Source organism: Rattus norvegicus, chromosome 8, assembly GCF_036323735.1.
Source record: "Rattus norvegicus strain BN/NHsdMcwi chromosome 8, GRCr8, whole genome shotgun sequence".
Lineage (NCBI taxonomy): Eukaryota > Metazoa > Chordata > Mammalia > Rodentia > Muridae > Rattus > Rattus norvegicus.
The window spans coordinates 115,689,224-115,714,253 of NC_086026.1; the positions used below are offsets into that span (position 1 = coordinate 115,689,224).

At 44.3% G+C, this 25,030-nt stretch overlaps 2 protein-coding genes and 1 non-coding gene across 4 annotated transcripts in view; all 3 read left to right on the forward strand.

Annotated features, from left to right (window-relative positions):
* Rpl29 (ribosomal protein L29) overlaps positions 1–25,030 on the forward strand; it is an 893,235-nt gene that overhangs the window by 632,781 nt on the left and 235,424 nt on the right. The window lies entirely within an intron of this gene.
* Positions 4,074–24,039, forward strand: Wdr82 (WD repeat domain 82). Its single transcript, NM_001271306.1, has 9 exons — positions 4,074–4,527; positions 9,754–9,851; positions 13,487–13,553; positions 16,490–16,589; positions 17,055–17,171; positions 17,529–17,684; positions 17,994–18,063; positions 19,049–19,191; positions 21,443–24,039. Exons 1-9 carry the CDS (start codon positions 4,367–4,369, stop codon positions 21,470–21,472), a joined length of 942 nt encoding a protein of 313 aa, NP_001258235.1. The 5' UTR covers positions 4,074–4,366; the 3' UTR covers positions 21,473–24,039.
* Positions 11,797–11,884, forward strand: Mirlet7g (microRNA let-7g). The gene has a single exon (NR_128664.1). It is a non-coding gene; the product is annotated as a microRNA let-7g (primary transcript).

The following is a 25,030-nucleotide window of genomic DNA, read 5'->3' on the forward strand; positions in this document are numbered from 1 at the left end:
CTCTTTTAAATGGCCTAAAGAAGCCACCTGACTCTAATTATCCCAAGGGTCTAAGGAAACCCTGCTGGGCACTTTAGCTCAGAATGTACCTCAGTTAGAATTTGTAAGGAAAAACTAGAGAGGTGGCACACGTCTCAGGAGCTGAGCCTGGACACCTGCCACGTGCCCAGACCCTTTTTGTTTTGTTTGCTTTTTAGTTTTTTTTTTCTTTTTTTTTTCTTTTTTTTTTTTTTTTTTTTTGGTTCTTTTTTTCCCCCCGGAGCTGGGGACCGAACCCAGGGCCTTGCGCTTCCTAGGTAAGCGCTCTACCACTGAGCTAAATCCCCAATCCCTTAATTTTTTTTTTTTAAAGTCATCTTATGTTGGACCCTAGATTGTCCTCAAGATAACCCTGTCTAGTTCCTGAGTGCTGGGATTCCATGTGTATACTACCATACCCAGTGCTGATTTTTGTTTCATTTTTTTTTTGTTTGTTTGTTTCTTTTTTTTCAGAGCTGGGGACCGAACCCAGGGCCTTGCGCTCGCTAGGCAAGCGCTCTACCGCTGAGCTAAATCCCCAACCCCTCATTTTTTTTAAAAGATATATTTATTTATTTTATGTATATGAGTACACTTATTTTATGTATATGAGTACACTGTTGGTGTCTTCAGACATACCAGAAGAGGGCATCAGATCCCACCAAGGATGGTTGTGAACCACGAGGTGGTTGCTGGGAATTGAACTCAGGACCTCTGGAAGAGCAGTCAGTGCTCTTAACTGCTGATTAACTGCTGAGCCATCTCTGCAACCCTGTTTGTTTCATCTTTAAAAACAAAAACAAACCCATATATATATATATATATATATATATATATATATATATATAATCCAGACTTTTTTTTTTAAAGATTTATTTATTTATTATAGATGAGTACACTGTAGCTATCTTCAGACACACCAGAAGAGGGCATCAGATTCTATTACAGATGGTTGTGAGCCACCATGTGGTTGCTGGGATTTGAACTCAGGACCTCTGGAAGAGCAGTCAGTGCTCTTAACCTCTGAGCCATCTCTCCAGCCCGACTTTTTTTTTTTTAAGTGATGCAGTCCACTCCTGACTCCAGCTTTCCCTTCGCCCTGGAGCTAGCTAGTCATTCCCAGTCACTTTCAAAGTCTATTGTTTAAGGCAGTGATACTACAAGACCGAAAGCTAGGCCTGCCCATTGTAACAGAGCAGGGAGCCAAACCAGCAGTGAATCCAAGTGCACACTATATATAGCAGAGCAGGGAGCCCAACTAGCAGTGAATCCAAGTGTTTTATGACCCTCTTAAAAAAACAGAAAAAGTAACTTTTCCCCCTCATTTTTAAAACAGGATGCTAAATCTTGGGAGGAAGCTTTAGCCTTAAAGTGAAATCTAAAGAAGGTACAGGCTGTAGTTTTGAAAGATACCTTTCAAGGATTGCTTTTAGATGAGAACGTTTGGTAAATTAACGTTGTTGCTACAATCATTTTAACACTGTATGCTAAAACGGACCCCCCCCTACACACACACACACACACACACACACACACACACACACACACAGTGGCATCTTCTCCTGGGTATATTTGTTTCCCAACTGCTGATATAAAAGAACAGCTTTGCCCAGGAATTTTTAGTCACAGAACAGCACCCCTCCTCCCAAAAAGTATGTTGATCAATTATAATTTGTGGAAATATCAAGCACATGGGCCACAGAGCAAAGCTGCATAGTAGGGAAATTATAGATTTCAGGTGTGATGTTACAACCATTATTTTAGCCATAGAGTTGATGAAGATAAACTGGATGATATCTCTCAAGGAATTGTTAGGAGAATGTTAGAAGTTAGAGTAAATGGCTATAAAAGTCTAAAGCAAGGCCAGCTTAGAAGGCTTAGAAGATAAAAGCACTTGGCAACTCTAGAAGATGCAATTAGTGTCTGCTATGCCTGAAGGCGTGGAGAGAAGTTTTAGATCACTGCTTGGGAGCCCAAATAAGAACTAACAGGCAACCAAGCAAATAAGGAAACAAGAAATCAAAAGATCCAGACAAAAATGCAGGGAGAATGACTCTTTGTGTGCTACAAAACAAATCCTTGCTTTATCTGTCAAGGAAATTAGCTAATCCTATAATGCCAACACTAAATTGAGATTTAACCAAATGACAATGAGCTGTGTTTAGAGGTTTGAGTATAGAGGACAGGCATGGGTGTAAAAGACTAACGAATCCTTAGTTTTCAGAGAAGAAAGTGACAGGTAATGTCTAGAGGTGAAAAGGGTAAAAGCAGCAACATAAGCCAGTCAGTCCTCCAGAGAAATGGAGATTTACAAAATACCTAAGCAGGTGATCTTTCAGGAGGAGCACCAGGGTATTCATCCATCCACCCTTCCTCCTCCCTTCCTTCCTCCCTCCCTTCCTTCCTCCTTCCCTTCCTCCCTCCCTCCCTCCTTCCTTCCTTCTCCTTTTGCTCCTCCTCCTTCTTCCTTACAATGACTTCTGAAAAAAATGAATTTTTTTGTGGTTCTTTTTTTTTTTTTTTTTTTTTTTTTTTTGTGGTTCTTTTTTTTTTTCGGAGCTGGGGACCGAACCCAGGGCCTTGCGCTTCCTGGGTAAGCGCTCTACCACTGAGCTAAATCCCCAGCCCAAAAAAATGAATTTTTATTATACACATTTTTCTTTGATAGATATGTAAAAGGAAAGCATGGTGTGAAGAGATGCCTCAGTGTTACGAGTGAACTGTTCTTGCAAAGGGCTGGAGTTTGGTCCTAGCACCCACCTCTGGTGGCTCACGATCACTTCTAACTCCAGCTCCAGGGGATCTGATGCCTTCTGGCCTCTGTGGACATGCGCGCGCGCACACGCACACGCACACGCGCACTCTCTCTCTCTCTCTCTCTCTCTCTCTCTCTCTCTCTCTCTCTAGTTTTTAAAGAGGTCTAAAATAGTTCAGGATCATTTGGCTGGCTCTTGGCTTCAAGGTTGTGGCTGGATCTCGCCACAATTGCAATGATTTTAGTCAGCCAGTCTGCAAGATCTTTAATATAGATGCTCTTCAGAAAACTTCAGTTCACACAGCAAGTCGGGCACATGGCGCCAGATCTGTCCTTGCTATCTCAAGCTTCATAGCAGCCTGTATCATCCTTTTTAAGCTCAAAAACAATCACTGGGGATCGAGAGCAACTGCTTGTGGGAGATTTTTTTCTAGAATAGATTTGCAGTTTGGAAAGTTGCCCTTCATTCAGGTTTAACTCAAACCGGCTCTTTCCCAGAACAAACTATAGCCAGGAACTCTGCCCTTTGTCAGGAGGCAACTGCAGTACAAACTTAACAATCTTGCCGTTTTACCTCAGCCAACAATTTCTCTTTCTGTGTAGATACCCTGTTTCTTTACCGAAGGACCTGAGAGACAACCCGCACATTTTTCAAGAAGACTCCTTTTTTCCCCCTGGTGTTCCATTTCGTGGTTTGTTTGTTAACCCAGGTTGTAAAGGTCGTCACACCTTACAGTTACCTACCAGTGAGTGAAATGTCCCACAGCCCTTCCTAAGGTTCCCCCTCCTCCCACACTAGAAGTTAGCGATCTTCATGCGCTTTGACTCTCATAAAGTTTTAAAAGAAGTCCCAATCTTCTGAAGTTCATAATGAATACCCAATTAAAAGTTCCACTTAAAATTTGTGCAACTATTGGTTGTACTTCATCCAAATAACAAAGGTAGTGTAGTGGTTAAGTCTTTCGGTGATGGGCTCACCAGATTCACACCCACATAAACAGGCAGGCCTTTCCGCCAGAACCTGCAGCCACAGAGACACCTGCGTCTCCTTGGAGGTAGAAAGCACTCACAAAGGCACTAGTCCTGAGGCAACCTCAAGTCCTGCCCTCAAAAGAGTGTTTAGTTGCTCCGCGCCCGTAGGCCACCCACTTCATATCAGAGAACTATGGGCTCTCTATCCTGGGCTATAGCAATGGGAGCCAGCCCCGCTGACGTCATCGTCCCGCCCCCCCGCTCGCGCCTCTGTTCCCGCCCCGCCCCCTTTCCCGGCATTCACCGCGGCACAGGCTCCTCGCCCTCTGATTTTGCTTCTCCCTTTAAGATGGCGGACACAATGAGCCGGCGGAGCGCCGGTTGGCCCTGAAGTGACTCTGGAGAACGGTCAGCGAGGTCCCGTCATCCCGGCAAGAGAGCGTTGCTTGAGGAAGAAAACGCCGCAGTCCCACTGTCAGCCGCCTTCCCGTTCGTCTCTAGCGCGGCGCCCGCACCGCCGGGGTTGGCCCTGAGCAGCCCGCCCGCTCGCTCGCCTCTCGGCCCCGCCCCGGCCCTGCGCCGCCGCCGCTGCCTTCAGCAGCAGCCGCTGCTGCCGCCGCCATGAAGCTGACCGACAGCGTGCTGAGGAGCTTCCGCGTCGCCAAGGTGTTCCGCGAGAACTCGGACAAGATCAACTGCTTTGACTTCAGTCCCAATGGGGAGACGGTCATCTCCAGTAGCGATGATGACTCCATCGTGCTCTATGACTGCCAGGAGGGCAAGTGAGTGTGATAGTGGCCGGGTTCCGAGTGCCCCTATCCTTCCTTCTGTCGCTGGTCCCCGACTAAGCACCCTACCCCCCCTCCCGGCATGTGGTGCAGGCGCTCTTGCCAGGGCCGCCTCCATCCCGCAGTGCTGCAGGAGATCCTCTTTAAGATGATGGTGGTTATTTCGTGTGCCTTTGGTCTCTTCCGAGCGCGCGACTCTCGCTTGCCAAACCCCACCTTGACCTTGACCTTTAAACGCCATGCCCGTGCATCCTGCGGCCGGACGGATAGCTCTTTCCACTCTGACGACTGTCAGAATGTGCGGGTGGACTTTGAGCTCGATGCAGAACAGATAGGAGTTGTTCTGTCCATCAGTGGCGTCAGCTCTCTGCCTTCACTGCGGTGACCTGGATTCAGCCCTGGCACGGTGCCCGCCCCCTACCCCTCAGCTTCCCGCGCGGCTTTTCTGCCATCAAGCCCCGCGGGATGCAGTTTTTAAGCTGTCGGGATTTATCGACTGTGCCCATGCGAGCTTGCTGGCCTTTCCCAGTATCGATACCCAGGCTTACAGTTAACTTGTTAAACAGCCTCTTGGAAACTTTTCTTTACCAGACTCATGAGAACTTGGCCGCCCCATTCTGGTCAAAATGTGAGCTCCCTTTAAAACAAAGAAAGCATTCCGGAACAATTTAGTGTTTCCTTTTGCATTACAAAAAAAAAAAAAAGTTTACCGCGTGTGGTGGCCCATCCAGTAATCTCAGCATTTGGGCGGCAAGAGGCAGTCAGACCTTGAGTTCTTTACTTCCTGACCGAGACCCTGACTCAAAACAGTTTAAAAAAAAAAAAAAAACCACCGCGAGATTGTGGTTTGCTTATAATTATCAAAATTTTGGAATTCTGGAACTGGTTATGGAAACGAGAATTTATGGATCTTTGCCGTTTTCATAACCTATCTCGCCTCTGGAAGTGCAAGTCCTCGATAAGTAAGCAGTGACCTCTTTTGTAGCAGAAACTAGTTTAGGGTAAATTGGATTCCCTTTGTCAACTTCAGCTGCCCTTCCTAAACAGATGTTTGGTTTAACAGCTGTTTTCGACATTTTATTAAAGTTACCTGTGGTTCTGAATCCTTGGCTTTTTCTCTACTTTTTCCAGCTGTTCTTTTATTATTTTTTCAAATGATAGTTTTCTTTTGGAACTTGTCTCTCTCGAGTTTTCCTAAAGTAAGGCTGTTGTAGAATGAGCTGTGTACGATGTTCTTGATGGGTTTCCTCACCGGAGTTCTAACAAAGTATTATATAACTATCTCTGGACTTCTGCTTGCTGTATGTGAGTTTCCTACAGTGGTGATCCTGGGGAAGAAAAAATTACTCGGTGGACAAATAGTTATTTGAGTTGCTGTTCATATTCATGTGTTGATTATTATCATACACTGGTCTGACCATTTGATTCTGACACTTGGAACAAGTACTTTGAAAATGGTTTGTTCAAGATGTTTAGTGTGGTACATAGTCAGAATCTAACCCCCAAAACCTGTAAGGAAGTGCATATCCCTATTCAAAGGGATAAAATAAATACTAAGACTGTAAAACTGGTTTACTCAGGCATGTAGCCTTTTTACATGATTACAAACTTAGAGAAAGTTACAGTGCTCCAAAGAACATTCTGCCCAGCAGTGCCTGTAATTTCAGCACTTGGGAGGCTGGAGTGAGAATTGGAATGCAACTTGAATAGCATAGAAAGACTCTGTCTCAAAAAACAGAATTTATGGGCTAGAGAGATGGTTAAGGGCACTTGCTACTCTTACAGAGGATCAAGTCAGTTCCAGCATAGAGGCTTGTGACTATCTGTAACTGTAGTTCCAGAGGATTTGACCCCTACTTCTGGTTTCCCAGAGGTGGATTGCTCTTCCAGAGGTCCTGAGTTCAATGCCCAGCAACCACATGGTGGCTCACAACCATCTGTAATGAGATCTGATGCCCTCTTCTGGTGTGCCTGAAGACAGCTACACTGTACTTGTATAAATAAATCTTCAGAGAGAGAAATCCAGGAGCTGGAGAGATGGCTCAGTGGTTAAGAGCACATGTTAATCTTGCAGAGAATCTGGGTTCAGTCAGCAGCACCCACATGGAGGCTCACAATTACATTGAACCCCAGTTCCAGGGGATCTGATGATCTGATGTTCACTTCTGGACTCCTTGGGCATCAAGCGTGCATAGGGTGCCCATACGTGCAGACAAAATGCACATATTTGGGGTTGGGGATTTAGCTCAGTGGTAGAGCGCTTGCCTAGCAAGTTCAAGGCCCTGGGTTCAGTCCTCAGCTCCAGGAAAAAAAAAAAAGCCGAACACCAAAATGCACATATTTATAAAATCAATAGATCTAAAAAATACATATTTTAGAAGAATACTCCAATAATTCCAACAGTAGAAGAAAATTACTATTTCTTTGGAAGTAATATCTTTATTAGATAATACCAGTATTAGAATTTGGGTATTTGAAAATTGCAAAAACATAGTTGATCCCCCACCCCCACCCCCCCCAGCTGGGGACGGAACCCAGGGCCTTGCGCTTCCCAGGCAAGCGCTCTACCACTGAGCTAAATCCCCAACCCCTGTTTGTTGTTTTTAAGTATACTACATCCCCAACAGTTGAACTTTAGCTATAGCACTGGCTGGCTTCCAACAGCAATTCTCCTGCCTCCACACTTGGCTTAAAAGCATTTTTTTAAAATTGAAAGTAGTTTTTCATACAATATTTCTCTTTACATTTTAATTGGGCTTGCAGGATCTGGTGATTTCCTTCCTTCCTGTGAGTCATGGGGGATTGAACTCTGGTTATTGAACTTGGTGGAAGGTACCTTTAGCCTCTAAACCATTATCTCACCTGCCCAAAAAGAGGTTGTGAGGGGTTTTGTTTTTGTTTGCCTGTTAAATGTTATAATGCAGTTCATCCCTTCCTTTCTTCGACTTGAAGTATATAGGGGGTATTGCTTGTCATTGGTAATTCAAATTACCCAAAAACACTTCAAATTTTTTCTATTTATGTACGCACGCATGCACACACACACTCACCTGCATATGTGCTTAGTTTGCTTTCTTGAGACAGTGGTCTCATTTAGTCCAGGTTAACTATGTGTCCGAGGCTGGGCTTGAACTCCTGATCCCCAGTGCTGGATTATACATGTATACCCCAGCAGCAGCAGCAGAGGTAGCTTTGCTATTATTTTCTTTATTCATGCTTGCCTCTAGAATAATAGTTTTAAAGAAGCTTGCAAAAATACATGGAAAAATGTACACGAGAAGACACAACAGAGGTAATGCTGGGCATTGACTTTCAGAGCAGAGCTGAAATGAAAAATCGTTTTTATAGTTTTCTTTCTTCAGGACAAAACTGTTAGTGGTTTGTTTTGTTTGTTTGAATTTAAGATCTACAACCATATCTTAGTGGAGCCCAGGTTTTTTTTTGATACCACGTATTTTAATATGATGGTTATTTGCAGGGTTGAAGATAGACTCCAGGGCCCCACGCATGCTAGGCAAGCCTTCTATGACTGAGCCCTATCCCCGGCCCTGTCTTCTATTGTAGATGGGCTGAAGTACTAGGATTCGGTTTTACCACTGATAGATGCCAGTCAACATGCTCAGCCTCACTTAGTCAGTGCCTACCAAATGCTAACTGCAGAGCAGAACTTCAGACAGTAGACTGGACCTGGTAGTATTTGGTTTCAAAACGGATGGCATCTAGAAAGTAATACAATACAGAACTCCTGTTCAGAATAGTTTTTATGAAGGAAAAGACCTCACCCTCTCTGACAAGTCAGACTGGGTCATTTGATCACTCAACCCGATGGTTCCAAAATAATTTGGCATTGAGAAGGTAAACATTCTTTTGCATAAACTCAAGCTCTTAGTGACTAGTAGTACACCAATCTTTTACTATATTCGGGGGAGTGGAGGGGACACGCTTTGAGACAGGGTCTCATTTTTTAGTTGGGACTAGTCTTGAATTTGTAGTGACCCTCTCACCACCACCTTTAGAGTTCTGACTGGAATTTCAGATAGGAACCACCATGTCTAGCTTAAAGTTCTTCTAAGATGTGACTGTATGAAACATGTTAAAAGGTTTTCTTACTTTCTCACCTGGTTCATGTGGAAAGTTCTAGCATTCAAATTTTGTTTTCTAAAGCTGGGTAAATGTCCTGCCTGTGCCTCCCAGCACTCAGGAAGCAGAGGCAGGCAGTTATCTGTGAATTTGAGGACAGCTTGGGCTACATAGAGAAACCCTGTCTTGAAAAACAAAAATAAAAATAAAAAATGTTAAAAAATTTTCTAGAGGTATTTAAGATTTTAAAAATTGCCTACTTTAAATAGCATGCAGCAGACGATTTGGTTGTAGATTTTCCTGAGAGCCCTTTTATCTGATCATCAAAGTTTGAATTTAAGGGACTTCAACATTTAATTTTGAACTTTAGGTTGGAAACACACGTTTACCTGAAAGTAAAAGCAAAAGGAACCAAGTAGTGGTGCTGGGAGAGTTAGGCTTGTCTTCTGAAAGACTCAGCTGTCACTCTGTACCTCTGGACAGTTTCCTAGACACTTCTGGACATTTTCTAGAGCAAGTATTGTTAGGAGTATAAGCAGTGTTGCACCGGTTTCAATCGTGACAAGTCATTGCCTTAAGAAAGTGCTGCCAAATGAATGGCTTAGGAAAGGTTACTACTGGCTTTGAGGTTTGCTCATATCCCTCAGGTGTGAGTCATGGTTTGTGATATCTCAAGTACATAGTCTTCCCAAAGTTTATATTTGAAGCCAGGTATGGTAGCCCACTCATAACTCTAGCACTAGAGAAGCCCAAGCAGGAGGATAGTGAGTTCAAGACCATCCTCAACTACATACATAGTGACTTAGAGACCAGGTGAGACCCTCCCTCAGGATCCCCCCCTTTGAATATTATAGTAAAAGATTGAATTAATATTCTACATTTTTTTCTAACCTGGGCCTTGGTGTTCACAAATGAAAGACTATTCTTGAGTAGCTGTTACAGTTGATCTTTATTTTTAAGATATGGGGGCTGGAGAGGTGGTTCTTGGTTAAGGCTCATACCACACTTGCAGGAGACTCAAATTGAGTCTTCTCATACTCTTTGCCCTATTCATACCACTCAGGTGTTGCTGTTTATCTGGAGATCTCGGTGTTTGTGATAGTGGATTCTGATGGCTTTTGTTTTTCCCTCTTTCATCAGACCAAAGAGAACCCTGTACAGTAAGAAATATGGTGTGGACCTCATCAGATACACCCATGCAGCAAACACAGTCGTTTACAGCTCTAACAAAATAGACGGTAAGCAAGCCTTAAAATCCTTGTGAGAACTCGTGCTTTGGTTATAGTTGATTGAAATATTTTCCCAGAATGTTAGCAGCGCTGATTAAATTATTGAAAGTGAAAATGCTGGAAGCAAGCCACTAGCACTTCGGAAGGACTGGGAACAGAAAATAAAAAATGTCTGCAATGTGGAATAGGAAAAGGAAGTAACTCAGTTGTGTTTATGATTTGCAGTCCTTGAAACTTGAAAGAATACGTGACACAACAATTAGTAAATACTAGCATTTAGAATATGTATGTGGATTAAACCAGGTGCAACGCTTTACCTCTCTATTCCTAGCACTTGGGAGTCTGAGGCTGCAGGAATGGGAGTACAGGGATAGCCAAGGTACATGCTGAGACCTTATCTTCTAAAGCAAAATTTGCAAATGTACTAAATGCAAAATGGAAAGGAGACCAAATGCATGAAATTAAGAATAGTAGAATTACCCCCAGCACTCGGGGAGGCCGGGGCACAGGGCCCTGATTTGAGCCCTACCTGGGCCATTGAGCATTTGTAACTAGACCCTGTCTTAAAAGCAGCAGAGAAAGAGAAAAGGCTTCCAAATAGTTAGAAGAGGTTAGCTCTTCTGTGGTTTGTGTCACACAGTCTCTGTGGTTGTAAATTACAAGAATACTGGTTATTTTGTTTTAGAGTAAAGGTATTTCTATTTTTAAGAATTGAAACTTCCTTTTTAATAACTAGTCTCTGCTTTTGACTGATTTCCCCTTGAATAAATTCCTAAGTTGACAAAACTGTCTCAGTGATTGAACTGTCACATGCTTGTTACTTCATCTAATTTTAGCCTTATTAGTACTAGTTTACTAGTGCACTTTTTGCAGTAAGATTTCTTTGTCTTGGTTTATTGAAATAGTATTACTGTAATTCAGGTTGCCCTTGAATGCAGGATATTCCTACTCCATACTCCTGAGTACTGAGTTATAGGTCTGCGCTATGGCAGGCACAGTAGGTTTATTTTTATTTATGTGCATCGTGTGTGGCTGTGTGCCTGTAGAGCCAGAATAGGGCATCAGGACCTCAGGAAGAACAGCACAGCTAACCACTGAGCCATCTTTCTGGAGTTACTTTTTTTTTCTTAAGTCTTATTTTTGATTGTGTGTGGAGGTGGTGTGTACACATGTGAACCCAGGTGCCCACAGAGTCCAGAAGCTGTCATATTCTGGAGTTGGAGTTACAGGCTCTTAGGAGCTGTCCGACGTGGATGCTGGGAAAGAGCTCGGCTCCTCTGCAAGAACAGTGTGTGCTCGTAATCACAGTGATTTATTTTGCATCCCTCCCTATTTTGATATAGGCTCTCACTGTGTAGCCCTGGCTGGCCTTGTACTCTGTATGTAGATCAGGTTGATCCTAAACTTACAGGAACCCTCCTTAGTGCTGGGATTTAAGATGAGCCACCATGCCTGGCCACTCAGCAAGGAGAACTTAGGTTGCTGTTTTCCTCTGTCTTAAAGCAAATTGGGAGGCAGAAGTCTTTCTTTAATGAGACTTCTGTGTCTGAACTTGATTTTAGTACATATCTAATAATCTCTTATTTTTCATGTTTGTGTCAAACGTAGTTTTCTAAGTAGTCAATGCCATTGATGCTTGTGGATACGGATAAATACTAGAATCCTAGGGGTTTATGAAATTATATATAAATGACTGGTGTATTTCTTTTGTTGGGTTGTTTTCTGGGCGATTAAATAATTCTCCAATACAGTACATGATGAGGCAGATGCGTGGTACACACAAATGCGGTACACGATGAGGCAGATGTGTGGTACACACAAATGCGGTACACGATGAGGCAGATGTGTGGCGCTTGCAGCTTTGCTGCCTGGCCTCTGCTGTGGGGTGTTGCCTTTCCTTCCTCAAGTGCATCCTGCAGAGCTCCTCCAGTGCTCCGTTCTCTTTTGCCTGATTCCAGGCTGAGGTAGTAGTTTGTACAGTTTGAGGGTCTATGATACCACCCGGTACAGGAGATAACTGTACAGGCCACTGCCTTGCCAGGAACAGCGCACCAGCTACCAAATGTGGTGGAGAAGATGGTGAAGCCCTGCTCATCTCTGGGATTCCAGGTAATGGGAGGGGATCTCCCTTTAGGTCAGGTGAGTAGTTCCTGGCACCAGAATAACCAGAATGCTTTGTGGTTGTCACTTGAGAAGTTTGGAGTTGTTCGGGTAAACTATGAAACTCTGTTACAGAATATATAGAAGGGTTCTTTTTTCCTCCCTCTTAAGGGCAAGTGCTCGCTCATTAGAAAGCATCCCTGCCAGCCAAGTGTGTTGCTCACACCAGTAATCCCAGCATTCGAGAGGCTGGGGCTGGAGGATTGCTGCTTTTTTGAGGCTACCCTGGGCTATATAATGTGTTCCAGTCTAGCATTGACTATAGCATGAGACTCTGTCTCAAAAAAGAAGATAGGTGAAGGGTGTGAGGAAGCCCACTCTTGCAAGCCACATGACACTTTGGACCTCCTTATTGGACTTTTTACCTTTTCCCTCCTGCATTTGGTACCATGTTTTTCTATTGTTTCTCTTCCTAGTTTTTGTTTTGTTTGTTTTCATTGATGTTTCAGTTTGGTTTTTGAGACAGGTAAATGTATCCTGTGCTGGTCCCCAATGTGCTGAGATGACAGAGTTACTACATCCACCTTTTCTTCATCGTTTTTAGGAGCATAGTACTGTCTAGTTCTATTCTTACCTTTGTGGTGCTGGGGATTAAGCCACCGGCCACACCCACTAATGGCGTGCACTGTGCACTGAGCTGCACACCCAGCCTTACTCCATTCTGCTGTCAATCCTTTTTATTTATTTTTTACTTTCATGTGTATGAGTGGTTTGCTTGCCTGTATATCTATGTATCATGTATGTGTCTGGTGCTCAGGGGGGTTAGAAGAGGATGTCAGATCCTCTGGAACTGGAATTACAGATGACTGTGAAACCACCTGGCTCCTGGGGACGGAAGCCTAGTGCTCTAAATTGCTGAGCCATAACCCCCATTGCTTACTTTGCTTGGTAGACTTCTTTTTCCTCTCTGGATCCTTCTTTCTTTGACAGAGTCTGTCTATGTAGCAGCCCCAACTATTGCAAACTAACAGCCCTCTCATTTGCTCTTCTGATGCTCAGTGCAAGATTTATCACTTTGCAGACACTAAAATTAGTGTCTAGAACTAGAGATTTTTTTCTTCTTCCTTGCTAGGAAATACTTATACAGGACAAATTTATGCAGGACAAGTGGAATTATAACTTGCAAAGAATCCAAAGCTTGGTAACAAAACAATGATTTTTTAAGTGTAGGTTTTACTCTGAGTCTCCCAAACCTGCGCCCCCTTAGAGTGCTGCAGATTGAACTTTGAGCTTTATTTACACACACTAGGTGAGCACATCACCATTGAATTGTACACCTAGGCCCAAAATGATGATACTAAATGTTGGAATAAATTGCGGTCAACTGAATCTGTTTGCACTCAAGCTGCTGAGAGAGGTTGTCCATGTCCTTCTGTAATTTGCTTGTGTGATAGAAGATAGTAGTTCTTAGGTCTGGTCTTTTCAAAAGTGAAAATGCAACATAAATTCCATTAGTACAATGTCCTCCCTTTGTTTTCTTACAGATACTATTCGTTACTTGTCCTTGCATGACAATAAATACATCAGATACTTTCCTGGACACAGCAAGAGGTAAGACACATTATTACAGTCACACTTCCTTCCAGCCTTGGGTAACTTAGAGAAGGGACGAGAAGGAGAGGTTTGCTGGTAAATGCTGTTCAGCATTCCTCTTCATCTTGTTAACTGATCTCAGTCAGTTCTTGCTTTACTGAGGTTATGGAAGCAGGAGATGGGATTTCAAAGATAACTATAGAATCTATTAAAATTTAAGTAAGGTGCCAGGCAGTGGTGCACACCTTTAATCTCAGCGCTCAGAAGGGAGAGACATTGGATCTGTGAGACTGAGGATAGCCTGGTCAACACAGAAACCCTGTCTTGAAAAGCAAGGTAAGGGGGTGAGGCTCAAGTAAGGAGCTGAGACTATAGCTTGGTGGCTAAGCTCATGCTTAGCTTGTGGATGGTTCTGAATTCAGTTTCCCACACTAGCAAGTAAATATAATTAAGAGGGGTTAAGTGTGGTTCAGTGCAAGACCATGCTTGCCATATAAGAATCTGTGTCTCTGTGTGTGTGTCCATGTTAAGAAACATGTGGGCTAAAGTTATTAGGTGAAAACTTAATGCTGTAAAAATCAGACTTGGTATTTAGCAATACCAAATCCAAGATAGCTCTTAACAAAAGAACCATTTGCATTTATGAGGCCTTCCTCTGTGGAGGCCAACATTTGTGTTGGACTGTACATGAACAATGTCCCATATATGAAGGGATTTTATTATTGTTTGGTTTTATTTATGTATATGATTATTTATATTTATATTGTTTAGTCTCCATATATATGTGCACACCAGAAGAGGTCATTAATCACTGAGCCATCTCTACAGCTTCCCCCTACCCCCTTTTGAGACAGGGTCCTTGGCCGTCCTAGAACTTACAGTGTAGACCAGGTTGACTTACAGAGAGAGATCTGCCTGTCTCTGCCTCCTAAGTGCTGAGACTAAACACATGTATGATACAGATGATACAGAGCTGTGTGTGCGGTGCCCTGACAGGTATTGTGTCCTTTTGCTATCTACCTGTTCACCTTTGGGCTTCGGCAATAGAACAAAGAAATGATTCCACCGAAGTCTTCACTTTGTGAGTCACTAAGTGTAATTGTGGTCCTTACAGAAGCACGGGCAACTGAAATGGCATCTCCCTTGTCTCCCAAGTAATTGTTAATTCCTTATATGTCTGAAGGAGCAGGGTCCTGAGGGTTCCTCGATAGCAGCTCCCAACTGTTCTGACTTCGAGAGGGCCATGCCATGCCTAAAGGATGACAGGAGGGATAGCTGAGCGCTGCCTGTTAGAAGTGGCCCTTCTACTGCGTGGGGTGACACACACTTTTAATCCCAGGACCCAGGAGGCAGGGGCTCTGTGAATTGGAAGCCAATCTAGTGTGCATAACAAGCTCCAGGATGACCAGGGCTATGCAGCTGTCTCAAAAAGCAAGCAAACATCAAAAAGTGTACTTGAGCTGAGCCAGGTAGTATATTCCTGTGTCCTGGTGCTCTGGAGGATGAGGTAGAAAGATTGTTTAGAGAGAGAACTTTGGATACATAGTAAACTGAAGGTCACCCTGGGATACATATTAACACCCTGTCTCAAACTCCTTCCCCTTCAAAGTAATTCAGTAAAGAAATTGCACTTGTAAGCAGGTGGGGTATTTCTGCGTTGCAGAAGACAGGAAGTGTTGGTTACTGTGTAATGCCAAAGGATAGGCCACTGGTCATTTGCTTTCTTCTAGTGTTGGCACCTTGTGACCTGGCAGGTAAGTTTCCTACTGACCACAGGTTACATTCCCTGTGCTATCAGCCTTTTGTATCAACTGAGACCTTCTCTGAACTTTTAGAGCTAAATACTGTGACAAAACTGCATGTTTATAAGCATTCTGCTCCCTCTGTGTAAATGTAGCAGGATGGGCTACATGAAACCCTATCTCAAAACAAATAAAATAAGAAACACTTAGTGATCTATGTATGTAGATGTGTAGTAGGAAATCAGCACTACTATAATTCCAGAATGTTTTTATCACCCCTAAGAGAAACCCTGTACCCATTAGGGGCCATTCATCTAAGCGCTGTCTCTAGATTTCCATATAAATGGCATCAACATGTGGCCTTTTGTGTTTGGTCTCTTTCATGTACATGATGTTTTTGAAGTTCATCCTTGTAGTCATATGAATTAGCACTTGGTTTCTCTTTATTCTCAAATAATGTTGTGCCGTGTTTTTGTAGCCCACGTCTTGGTGGTTTGTCAGTCAGTGCACATTTGGGTTATTCCCGTTTATAATGCTACTGTAAAATGTGAACATTTTTGTGTAGACATTTTCACTTTGCTCAAGTCCTTAGACCTAGGTGTAGAGTTTCTTAAGTCACATGACCATCTTTCCAGAAAAAGTAAGGTTTGTTGTTCAGGTTGGTTGCTTCGACTTTTCTGTGGTGGGGTCAGGGGACTGGACTTGGAACTCACTATGTAGATGAGGCTGGCACTGAACTCAGATCCATCCACCTGCCTCTACCTCCCAAGCACCACCACACCCATCCTGAGAGGATTGTAGAGCATCTGTACAATTTATTTCCTCAGTGGTATATAAGGAGTTCTGACTCTCCCCTTCTCTTCCCCAGCACCGAGCCGCCTCTTATGACAGCCATTAGCGGGTGTGCATTAGTAGCTCACTGTGCTTTGACTCTTGGTAGAGTCACATACTTTGTTTTTAACACTACCTTGTTAAACCATCTTCCACTGAACCATCCTTTTTTTCTTTTCACAAATGCTCTGTGTTGATTTTTTTTTTTTTTCTCCATTGTATTAGCTGCTCTCGGTTGCTCTAGATAAGTCTGTGTATGCTTCCTAAGATGTTAGCCCTGGGAAGACAGGTATATATGTAGACAAGCAGAATGGTTTAGGGCTCACATCCAATTTTTGCTCATATTTTGCTTCAACTCCTATTTATCTTGATACATTGCAGGGTGGTGGCCTTGTCCATGTCACCTGTGGATGACACTTTCATTTCTGGGTCTCTTGATAAGACCATTCGACTCTGGGATCTCCGGTCTCCTAACTGCCAGGTAATGGTACCTCACAGTTACATTTTTGAGCATTTTCTGTGGAAAGCATTATCAGCTCTCCCTCTCCGTTAAGGGAGACAACAGTGGTTCCATTTTGGGATCCCAGAGTCTTGTTATGTGGCAGCAAAACCTTTTACTAGTTGGCTCTGCTGGATGAGCAGATAGCCCACTCCAGAGCAGACTGCATTGTAATGTGGCTTAGTGCTTGAAAATGTTGCCTAGAGCCTTTAGCCTCCAGGACTTTGTCTCTCTCTGACTCTGTAATGGTGTAGATAAGGTTGGTGGGATGCACCCATCCTGTGGTGACCTTTTACATTTTAGTCAGAGTTTTATTTGTTTACTTTTTAATCTTTTGTAGGTATCCTGGGTACAGTTCCTATTCCTTCCTTAGTTTTCAGTGGAAAAAGTCAATGATTGAGTAGTGGGCTCCTTCATTTATTAACTCTCTGTCCTCTTCTCTCTTAGGGCCTCATGCATCTACAGGGCAAACCCGTTTGTTCCTTTGATCCAGAAGGGTTAATTTTTGCTGCAGGTGTCAACTCAGAAATGGTCAAACTTTATGACCTTCGTTCTTTTGATAAGGTAAATCTTTGAATCCTAGAGCTATCTTGAGGTTACAGAAAGGGCAACTTGGACATTTAAGGACCCTTTGGGCCAGACATGGTGGTACACACCTTTAATCCCAGCACTCCAGGGCAGTTACAGGTGGATCTCCATGAGTTCCAGGCCAGCCAGTGCTACATACACATAGTGAGACCTGTCTAAAGAGACTGCCTTCCTGTGGTAGAGGAGGATGGCGGCTAACAGAGTCACAGTGATTCACCCTTTGCTGCCCACTCAGGAAGAATCTAGATGGTACGGTAGACAATAAGAGAAGGAGTTCTGAGAAGGGAAGTGTGGTGTCTGGAGTGTGGGAACTGCTATGTTTGTGTTTTGCAGGGTCCATTTGCTACCTTTAAGATGCAGTATGATCGGACTTGTGAGTGGACAGGACTTAAGTTCAGCAACGATGGCAAACTGATACTCATCTCCACCAACGGCAGCTTCATCCGCCTCATTGACGCATTTAAGGGTGTGGTGATGCACACATTTGGGGTAAGCTGGCAGCTTTTGAATCTTAACTGTTTGTTTGGTTATAAGGCCTGGGTCCGGAAGCAGTTAGCTGGATGATAGAAATCATTGGTTATACTTGACTCAGTAATTATATTAGTTAAAATGAACAAGTTCCCCTCCTCCCTTAATAGGGGGTTACTGTTGGGAGTGTTTTGTGTGAGGACAGCAACATTTGGTCTTTGTGACATTGCTCAAAGACCTTTGGTGGGAAGGGCTTTGTGTGTTGGGTTGGTTTTTATTACTGTTTTTATTACCTATCCCAGAATGAGAAACACACTTGTTTTGTTTCAGGGTTATGCTAATAGCAAAGCTGTTACACTCGAAGCTTCTTTTACTCCAGATTCACAGTTTATTATGATTGGTGAGCTGCCTTCGTTGTTATTTTTCTGATACCCTGTATTTGTTTGTTATCAAGGAAAGTACTTTCAGATTTTGGAATTTTCTTTACTTGTCGCTCATAAGCATACATGTAGTGCCGTGTGTGGAGGTAACCTTCTTTTTTTTTTGGTTCTTTTTTTTTTTTTTTGGTTCTTTTTTTTTTTTTTCGGAGCTGGGGACCGAACCCAGGGCCTTGCGCTTCCTAGGTAAGCGCTCTAGCACTGAGCTAAATCCCTAGCCCCTGGAGGTAACCTTCTAAGAGTCAGTTTTCTCATTAGTAGTCCATGGGTCAAACTCTCAGGTCCTCAAGCTCCCTGGCGGGCTTGCTAGTTAGCTACTTTTCCCTTCTGAGCCATCTTGGTGGCTCTTTTCTTTCTTTTTTTGCAGTGCTCTCATTATATAGCCCTGACTTTGAACTTGCTGTGTAGTCAAGAATGACCTTGGATTTCTGATTCTCCATCTCCCAAGTGCTGGGATTGCTGGCATGGACCATCACACTAGCATGAGTTCCTTATTAGAACTGGCAATGTGCTGGTTTCCCCTTCCTGGGCTGTAGAGTTAAGTTCTAGAAGCACTACACTACAGCCCTTGCATTCAGTAGTCTTGGCTGGATGTCAGCAGGCTCGTGGTATGTTGAAGTTACATAGGCACTGACTTAGGAACGGTGAAACACATTGAATCACTAGCCCTTGAGGGCTGCAGTTGGGAGACAGAGACAGGAAAGGTGGGAATTTGAGGCTAGCTTGGGCTACATAGACAGTTCAAGGCTACTCTGGACTGTAACAAAACTAAGTCTCAGAAGGGAAGAAATAATTAGGTCAGGATCAATTCCCTGTGTCCCTCCCTCCATTGTCCTCTTGGTTTCTGCTGAGGAATGCATCCTGAAACTTTTCTCGATTGCAGTTGATCTTTTTCTCACTTGTCTTTCTCCTCTCTTACAGTGTTATTGTCTTGATCATTTTTTCTAGGTTCAGAAGATGGCAAAATCCATGTGTGGAATGGGGAGAGCGGTATAAAGGTAGCTGTACTGGATGGGAAGCACACCGGCCCCATCACCTGTTTGCAGTTCAACCCCAAGTTTATGACCTTTGCCAGCGCCTGTTCCAACATGGTACGTGGACATGGAGAGATGGTCTCCAGATAGAGATTCTCTTTTCTGGGGTGGTGGGTACCTCAGACAGCAAGCTGTGTTCCACATACAGTACAAGTTCAGAAGTGGTGGCTTCCCTGTTACCCTGTATCATAGACGTCTGACAAGACTGCTCCTTTTACTGTAATTCCTTTCCCAGTAAGATGGGGTCCCTGGGCAGCGGTGGAGCACACCCTTAATCCCAGCACACGGGAGGCAGAGCAGGGGGATCTCAGAGTTCGAGGCCAGCTTGGTCTACAGAGTGAGTTCTAGGATAGCCAGAGCTACATGGAGAAATGCTGTCTCAAAAGAAAAAGAGAAAAAGAGAGGGGGGGAAAAAAGGCAGTAAGATGGGCTCATCTATGCTCTCCCAAGAGGTTCACAGGTCATATTTGGCTCTGGCCCTGGATTGTAAGCCCAACCTATTCAGGCTCTCGGTATTCTTTTTACTTCTTACCATATTCTTCGTCCTTTCAGGAGTTGTGAGCATTGTTTTGCTTTGACTTCACTTTTGGAAATAAGGTTTCTCTAGCCAGGCTGACTGTATTCACATTAATCCACCTGCCTCAGTCTCCTGAATGCTGAAGTGGGGGGTATAGATGGTCATGTGTGGTGAGCTTTCTATTTCCAGATTCTTTTCCGTTGAATTCCTCAAAACTTCTAGTTCATAATTAGCACTTAATTTGGTTTTGTTTATGTGGGGGGGTGGTTCTTTTTTTCTCATTTAAGATTTAAGTCAGGGTCTCTCTGTATACCTAGCTATCTTAGAACTTAGAGATTCTCTTGGCTCTGCCCCTCAAGCACTGGGATTGAAGGTGTGTGTTGACATGCCCAGCTTCATTTTGTTTTTATTTTATATATTCTTTTAAAATGTTTTTTGTTTTGTTCTGTTTTTTTAAGATTTACTTATTAAAAGTACATGGTAGCTGTCTACAGACACACCAGGACATCGGATCCCATTACAGTTGGTTGTGAGCCACCATGTGGTTGCTGGGATCTGAACTCAGGACCTCTGGAAGAGGAGCCAGTGCTCTTAACCACGGAGCCACCTCTCCGGCCCCTATTTTGTATATTCTTGAACATGTGCCATGGCACACATGTAGAGGTCAGGGGATGACCTGTGGGAATTGGTTCTCTCCTTTCACAGTGTGGTGCCAGGAATCAAATGCAGTCAGGCTAAGTAACAGACATCTTAATCATAGCACTTGGGAGGTAGAGGCAGGAAAACCAGGAGTTTAGTCCAGCCTAAGTTATATGAGACCCTGTGGCAAACCGAAAACAAAAAACAGCTCTGAGGATATAGAAATGTTCACTGCTGTGCCTGACAACCTGATCTCTGGAACTCAGAAGGAGAAAAATCACCTCACACAAATTGTTTTCTGGCCTCTACACATGCACCACTGTGTGTGTGTGTGTGTGTGTGTGTACGTACAAATACACAAATGTAACTCTAGAAAACAGGCCTGGAGATGAGCAGTAGATGAGTCTTAGTCTCTAGTTGCCCTTGAAGTGTGTCCATCTCTAAGGAGGGCCTTGGATGAGGCATTTCACTATTGCCTTTATCCAGAGCAGTTTCCACCCTTCCCCTGATACTGAACTTGGGGCTGTACCTTGTTCGTTTTTAGAAACCAAGAAGATAGAACCAGAAGAAATGTAGCAATGGCTGGAAATTGGAGCTTAGAGCACTTGCTTGCTATGTATGAAGCCCTGGCTGGGCTCAATCCTCCAGTACTGGAAGGACAGAAAGAAACTAATTTCAGCTGGGATATCCGTACACACTTGTGATGTAAACATTTGGGAGGTAGAGATGCAAAGATCCGTCCAAGGGTATCTGAGTATATAGTGAGTTTGAGATCAGCATGGGACACATAGGGCCAAAATGTTGCATAACATAAAGCTATGTTGCCACCTAACCCTCAAAGGCAACAAAACCATCTCATCCAAGTTTCTTCTTAGACTGGAAGAAGAGGGTATGATTGAGGCCACCTTGAGATTAGCTGTGAAGCCAGGTTACCCACACAGCTGTTTCCTTAACACCAGGCAACTGTGGTGGGTGTAAGAGAGAGAGTGAGTGTTGGAAGTAAACAGAGCCATTTTATAAGTCAGGAGTAAGGGCTACCAGACCATAATTCCTTCACTACTGGGGTTGGGCCCCATGACTGATGCTGAAGATAGGGGAGCACCATCTTCCACAGTGAGAGATGCCTAAAAGCTGGTTTGTGTTTCCCTTCAGGCCTTCTGGTTACCCACCATTGATGACTGATCCTGACGCTGCTGGGCTATTTGTACAGTGAGGGCGGCCGACAGGAAAAAGTCTGAGGTGACTGAGATGACGGTGTTTGATTGATCATTTGACTGGGCCTGGAGAACATCTTCCCACGTGGCCTTCCCAGGGATGTGCTGTCCATCTGCTCTAAAGGATTACTTTGCTGAGCGCCTTCAGGAGGACCCTTGGTGCTGCAGCTTCAGCTGGCACCCAGCCTTCCAGCTCTCACTGCACCAAACTCTTCAGAGTGTGACTAGACTTACGATCAGGACACAGAGGGGCGCCTGAACCCCTTCAGTTGTGAATGTACTTACTGCTGAGGAGCCAGTGAAGTCACCACTCCCCGCACATCCTTCTCACCCCAGAAATGCATGGGAAGCCGTGGTTCTGGTTTTGAGATGTTAGGGCAGCTCAGCACCCCTTGCCCTCACCCTGCATGTCTTGTTACTGGGTCTCCCTGTGTAATTAATTGTGGCATTACTCCACAACCATCATGTTTCTTAGGTGCCAAACATTTACAAAAATAAGTCTTCATATACCTTGGGGTCAAAGAAAGGACAAGTACAGAGGACCGTGTCTGTCAGGAGGCTAGTCAGTATTCCTGCACAGGTGGGTGGGGCAGACCTTGGGCTTAGATGCTGGGTGACAAAGGCCCAAGAGTCTGACAGGGAGGGAGGGGTAGCAGGTAAATTCTGAGAGCTGAAAGGTTTAGCAGCCTGGTGCACTTCCCCCATCAAGACAATCCCACAGTCTCTCTTGTGGGGGATCCTACCGAGCTTGGCTTGTACAAAAGCAAGGTAGTAGTTTATTTTTGTACCTGAGTCACATCACGTTTTCCTGTGGGCCAGTATTGTGGAATGAGTCTGAGTTGTTTACACTGATGCCTTCCTTCCCTGCCCACCACAAATCGTGTACATAGTCAGCAGATGAAACCCCTCTTCTCCAGCTCCTACCCGAGAGCTGGCTCTAGGCCTGTGTTATATGTTCTATTTAGCTTTTTATATATGACCCTTGATCTGTGTATTTGAACACTGTGTGTGTCCACTTACCTTTGTGCAGACGTGCACATTGCGTATGTGTATATGCCTGTCTCATCTAGCTTATCAAGAGTTCGGCAGGAGAGGGAAGCCTGCGGCCGAGAATGACTCTTTGTGGATAGTGTATGCCACAATCGTTAGTCTTCTCCGTTAACCTTAGGGATACAACGTGAAGCAGAGCTTCTAGTGTTTGCTGTTTCATGGCAGCTAAGTGGGGGCCTTGGGTGACTCCCTTGTGCTCTCTAAGCCACACCACGGGGCCCTCTCTACAGTGTTAGAATCTTTTGCCTGATTATGCTCTGTCTGCACCTGTATATGTGTGGCAGTCACTTTTGCATGGCTTCTGTGCCTGGCTTGTGGCATTTAGGGACAGGGTGCTGGAACCACAGTGTTTTTAGTTTGTCAGAACTTAATTGGCCAACAATAAGTCACTGTCACCTGCTGTGTCTACACTGTTGCCCTTTTTCTTGCTTTTTCCTGAGAGACTTTTAGCTAGACCCAGACTAGATGAGTTGCAGTTGACCTTTCCTTCCCAGCATGGCAGCCTTAGAGTAGGACAAATGGCTGTCAAATACTGATGCAGCGATATCCCTGCACATCCAGAAATCAAGACCCAGCAGGCTGTGATTTGCCCAAGAGTACCCAGCTGTAGCGGGTGGCAGGCAGGCCGTCACTGCTTCTGTGCAGCAGCAGACAGTCTTCCAGTCACCAACGCTACTTTTTAAGCAATTACTTTTTGACTTGTTATTCCAACTGAAAGAAGTTGGACTGATACTGAAGTCTGTAAGCACTGCTGAACACTCCTGCTATAAATGTCTGCCTTCCCGGAGCAGACCACTGTAGGAACCAGGCGACCGGAGCTGTTACTGCCTACCTTCAGGGTTTAAAAGCCCATGTCCAAAAGACCCATTGAGGGCAAATGTCTAACTGTAGGTGAATATGGCTGCATGGCCTGAAAGTAAGAGTGGCTTGCCTGACCGCAGGAAGTCGTCTGAGTGTCCAGAGTTGAGGCATCATGCTTTTGGAAGGCATACTTCCTGCCCACAGCCTCTGCTGGGCCCTGTGGCCACAGAGCTGAGTTCTGAATTGGTAGGAAAAGGTGCAACTGGAATTTACATGGTCACAGGGTAAGAAAGAGGGAAAGCAGAGATGGCAGTTTGGGGTATGTTCCTGGGACGTATTCACTGTCCTCTGAAAGATCAGCCAGAGCCGCTGCTCTGTATGTGACAGCTGACACTGCACTGTTCAACCACCAGCCACTGGGGTATTTTTTAATAAATTATTCCCTGTTGTAATTGACAATTACTGCTTATGAAGGAAAATTGGGAGATCTTTAAGAACCAGTTTGCTACCCAATGGTACCACTGTTAATCTTGATGTTAAATGTTCCTTTAGATATCTCTGTGCATAAACTTTGGTGTTTACATAGTTGTTATTCTACTGTACATACAATTTTGTCCTTTTTGTACTTAACATATAAACTTTTTTTTGCCATGTTACCAGTCTTAAACAGAATTTTATAATTTATAGTCTCTTCTACTGAGTTTCTGTAACATTGCTTGTTCACATCTGACAGAATGTCCTGGCTCATGTGAAAATGCTGGCCCTCCTTTAGGCCTTTGGGCAACATGAACACACACACACACACACACACACACACACACACACACACCCTTCTAGGCACAGTCCCTTCACCCCAGAAGCCAATTAAATTACCACAGGCCCAGTAATAGATAATTAGAAAAGGTAAGCCTGACCCAGCCCTGCTCTCCAGAGACCACCTCACTGTCTGCCTTGTGTCTGCAGTTTACGTCAAACTTTAATCAGACTGGCAAGCTCTTGTTAGAATAAGTTGCATCCTGCCAGGCCCTGTTGAAGGAAGGTAAGCATCTGGCAGTAGGACCTGCTGAGCCACTGGGTGGCTACCGCATTGGAAACCGCTGGAACTTGACTGACTCAGAATAGGTGAAAACCTCGGCCTGCCACTTTAGAAGAAAACACTCTGGCTGGGTTCAGTTGACCGCATTGGCTCTCCTGCTCAGACTGCTCTAAGAATGAGAACCCTAAAGCCTGACAGGAATGTCCAGCAGGATGGGTCAGCGGTTGAACGTTGTAACCTGGGTCCATCCCCAGCTCCCATGGTGAAAGGAGAAAACCCACTTTCTGGAAGTTGTCCTTAGGTTTCCACACATACCATAGCATTCACACCCAAAGTCACAAATTTAAAAAGGAAAGCCTGCTGCAGCTACTACTCTAGCATGCTTGCAATAGACCAGGCATGCCCACTTGCTGGTGAACTGTGTGAACAAGAACAGTCAAGGCTGTGGAGCTGAGCTGGCTGGCTTAGCAGTCGGTACAGGCACGAGGCAGGCACAGGATGTTGCCTACACTTTGCTCTGAGAGGATGTGGAGGAATGTGCTTAAGAAAGAGGAAGCCAAACTCAGCAGCCTTCAGCATCTGTCAGCTGCCTGCCTGGGGCTGGCTGCTGGGGCCAGGTGTGAGTCTGTCCACAAGTTA

What these genes read in the sequence shown, in the direction of transcription:
- Wdr82 (NM_001271306.1), top strand. Translation starts at nt 4,367, where the DNA reads ATGAAGCTGACCGACAGCGTGCTGAGGAGCTTCCGCGTCGCCAAGGTG. An exon ending in TCCGGTCTCCTAACTGCCAG is followed by an intron (nt 16,590 to 17,054) that starts GTAATGGTACCT and finishes CTTCTCTCTTAG; the next exon opens with GGCCTCATGCATCTACAGGG. An exon ending in ACCTTCGTTCTTTTGATAAG is followed by an intron (nt 17,172 to 17,528) that starts GTAAATCTTTGA and finishes TGTGTTTTGCAG; the next exon opens with GGTCCATTTGCTACCTTTAA.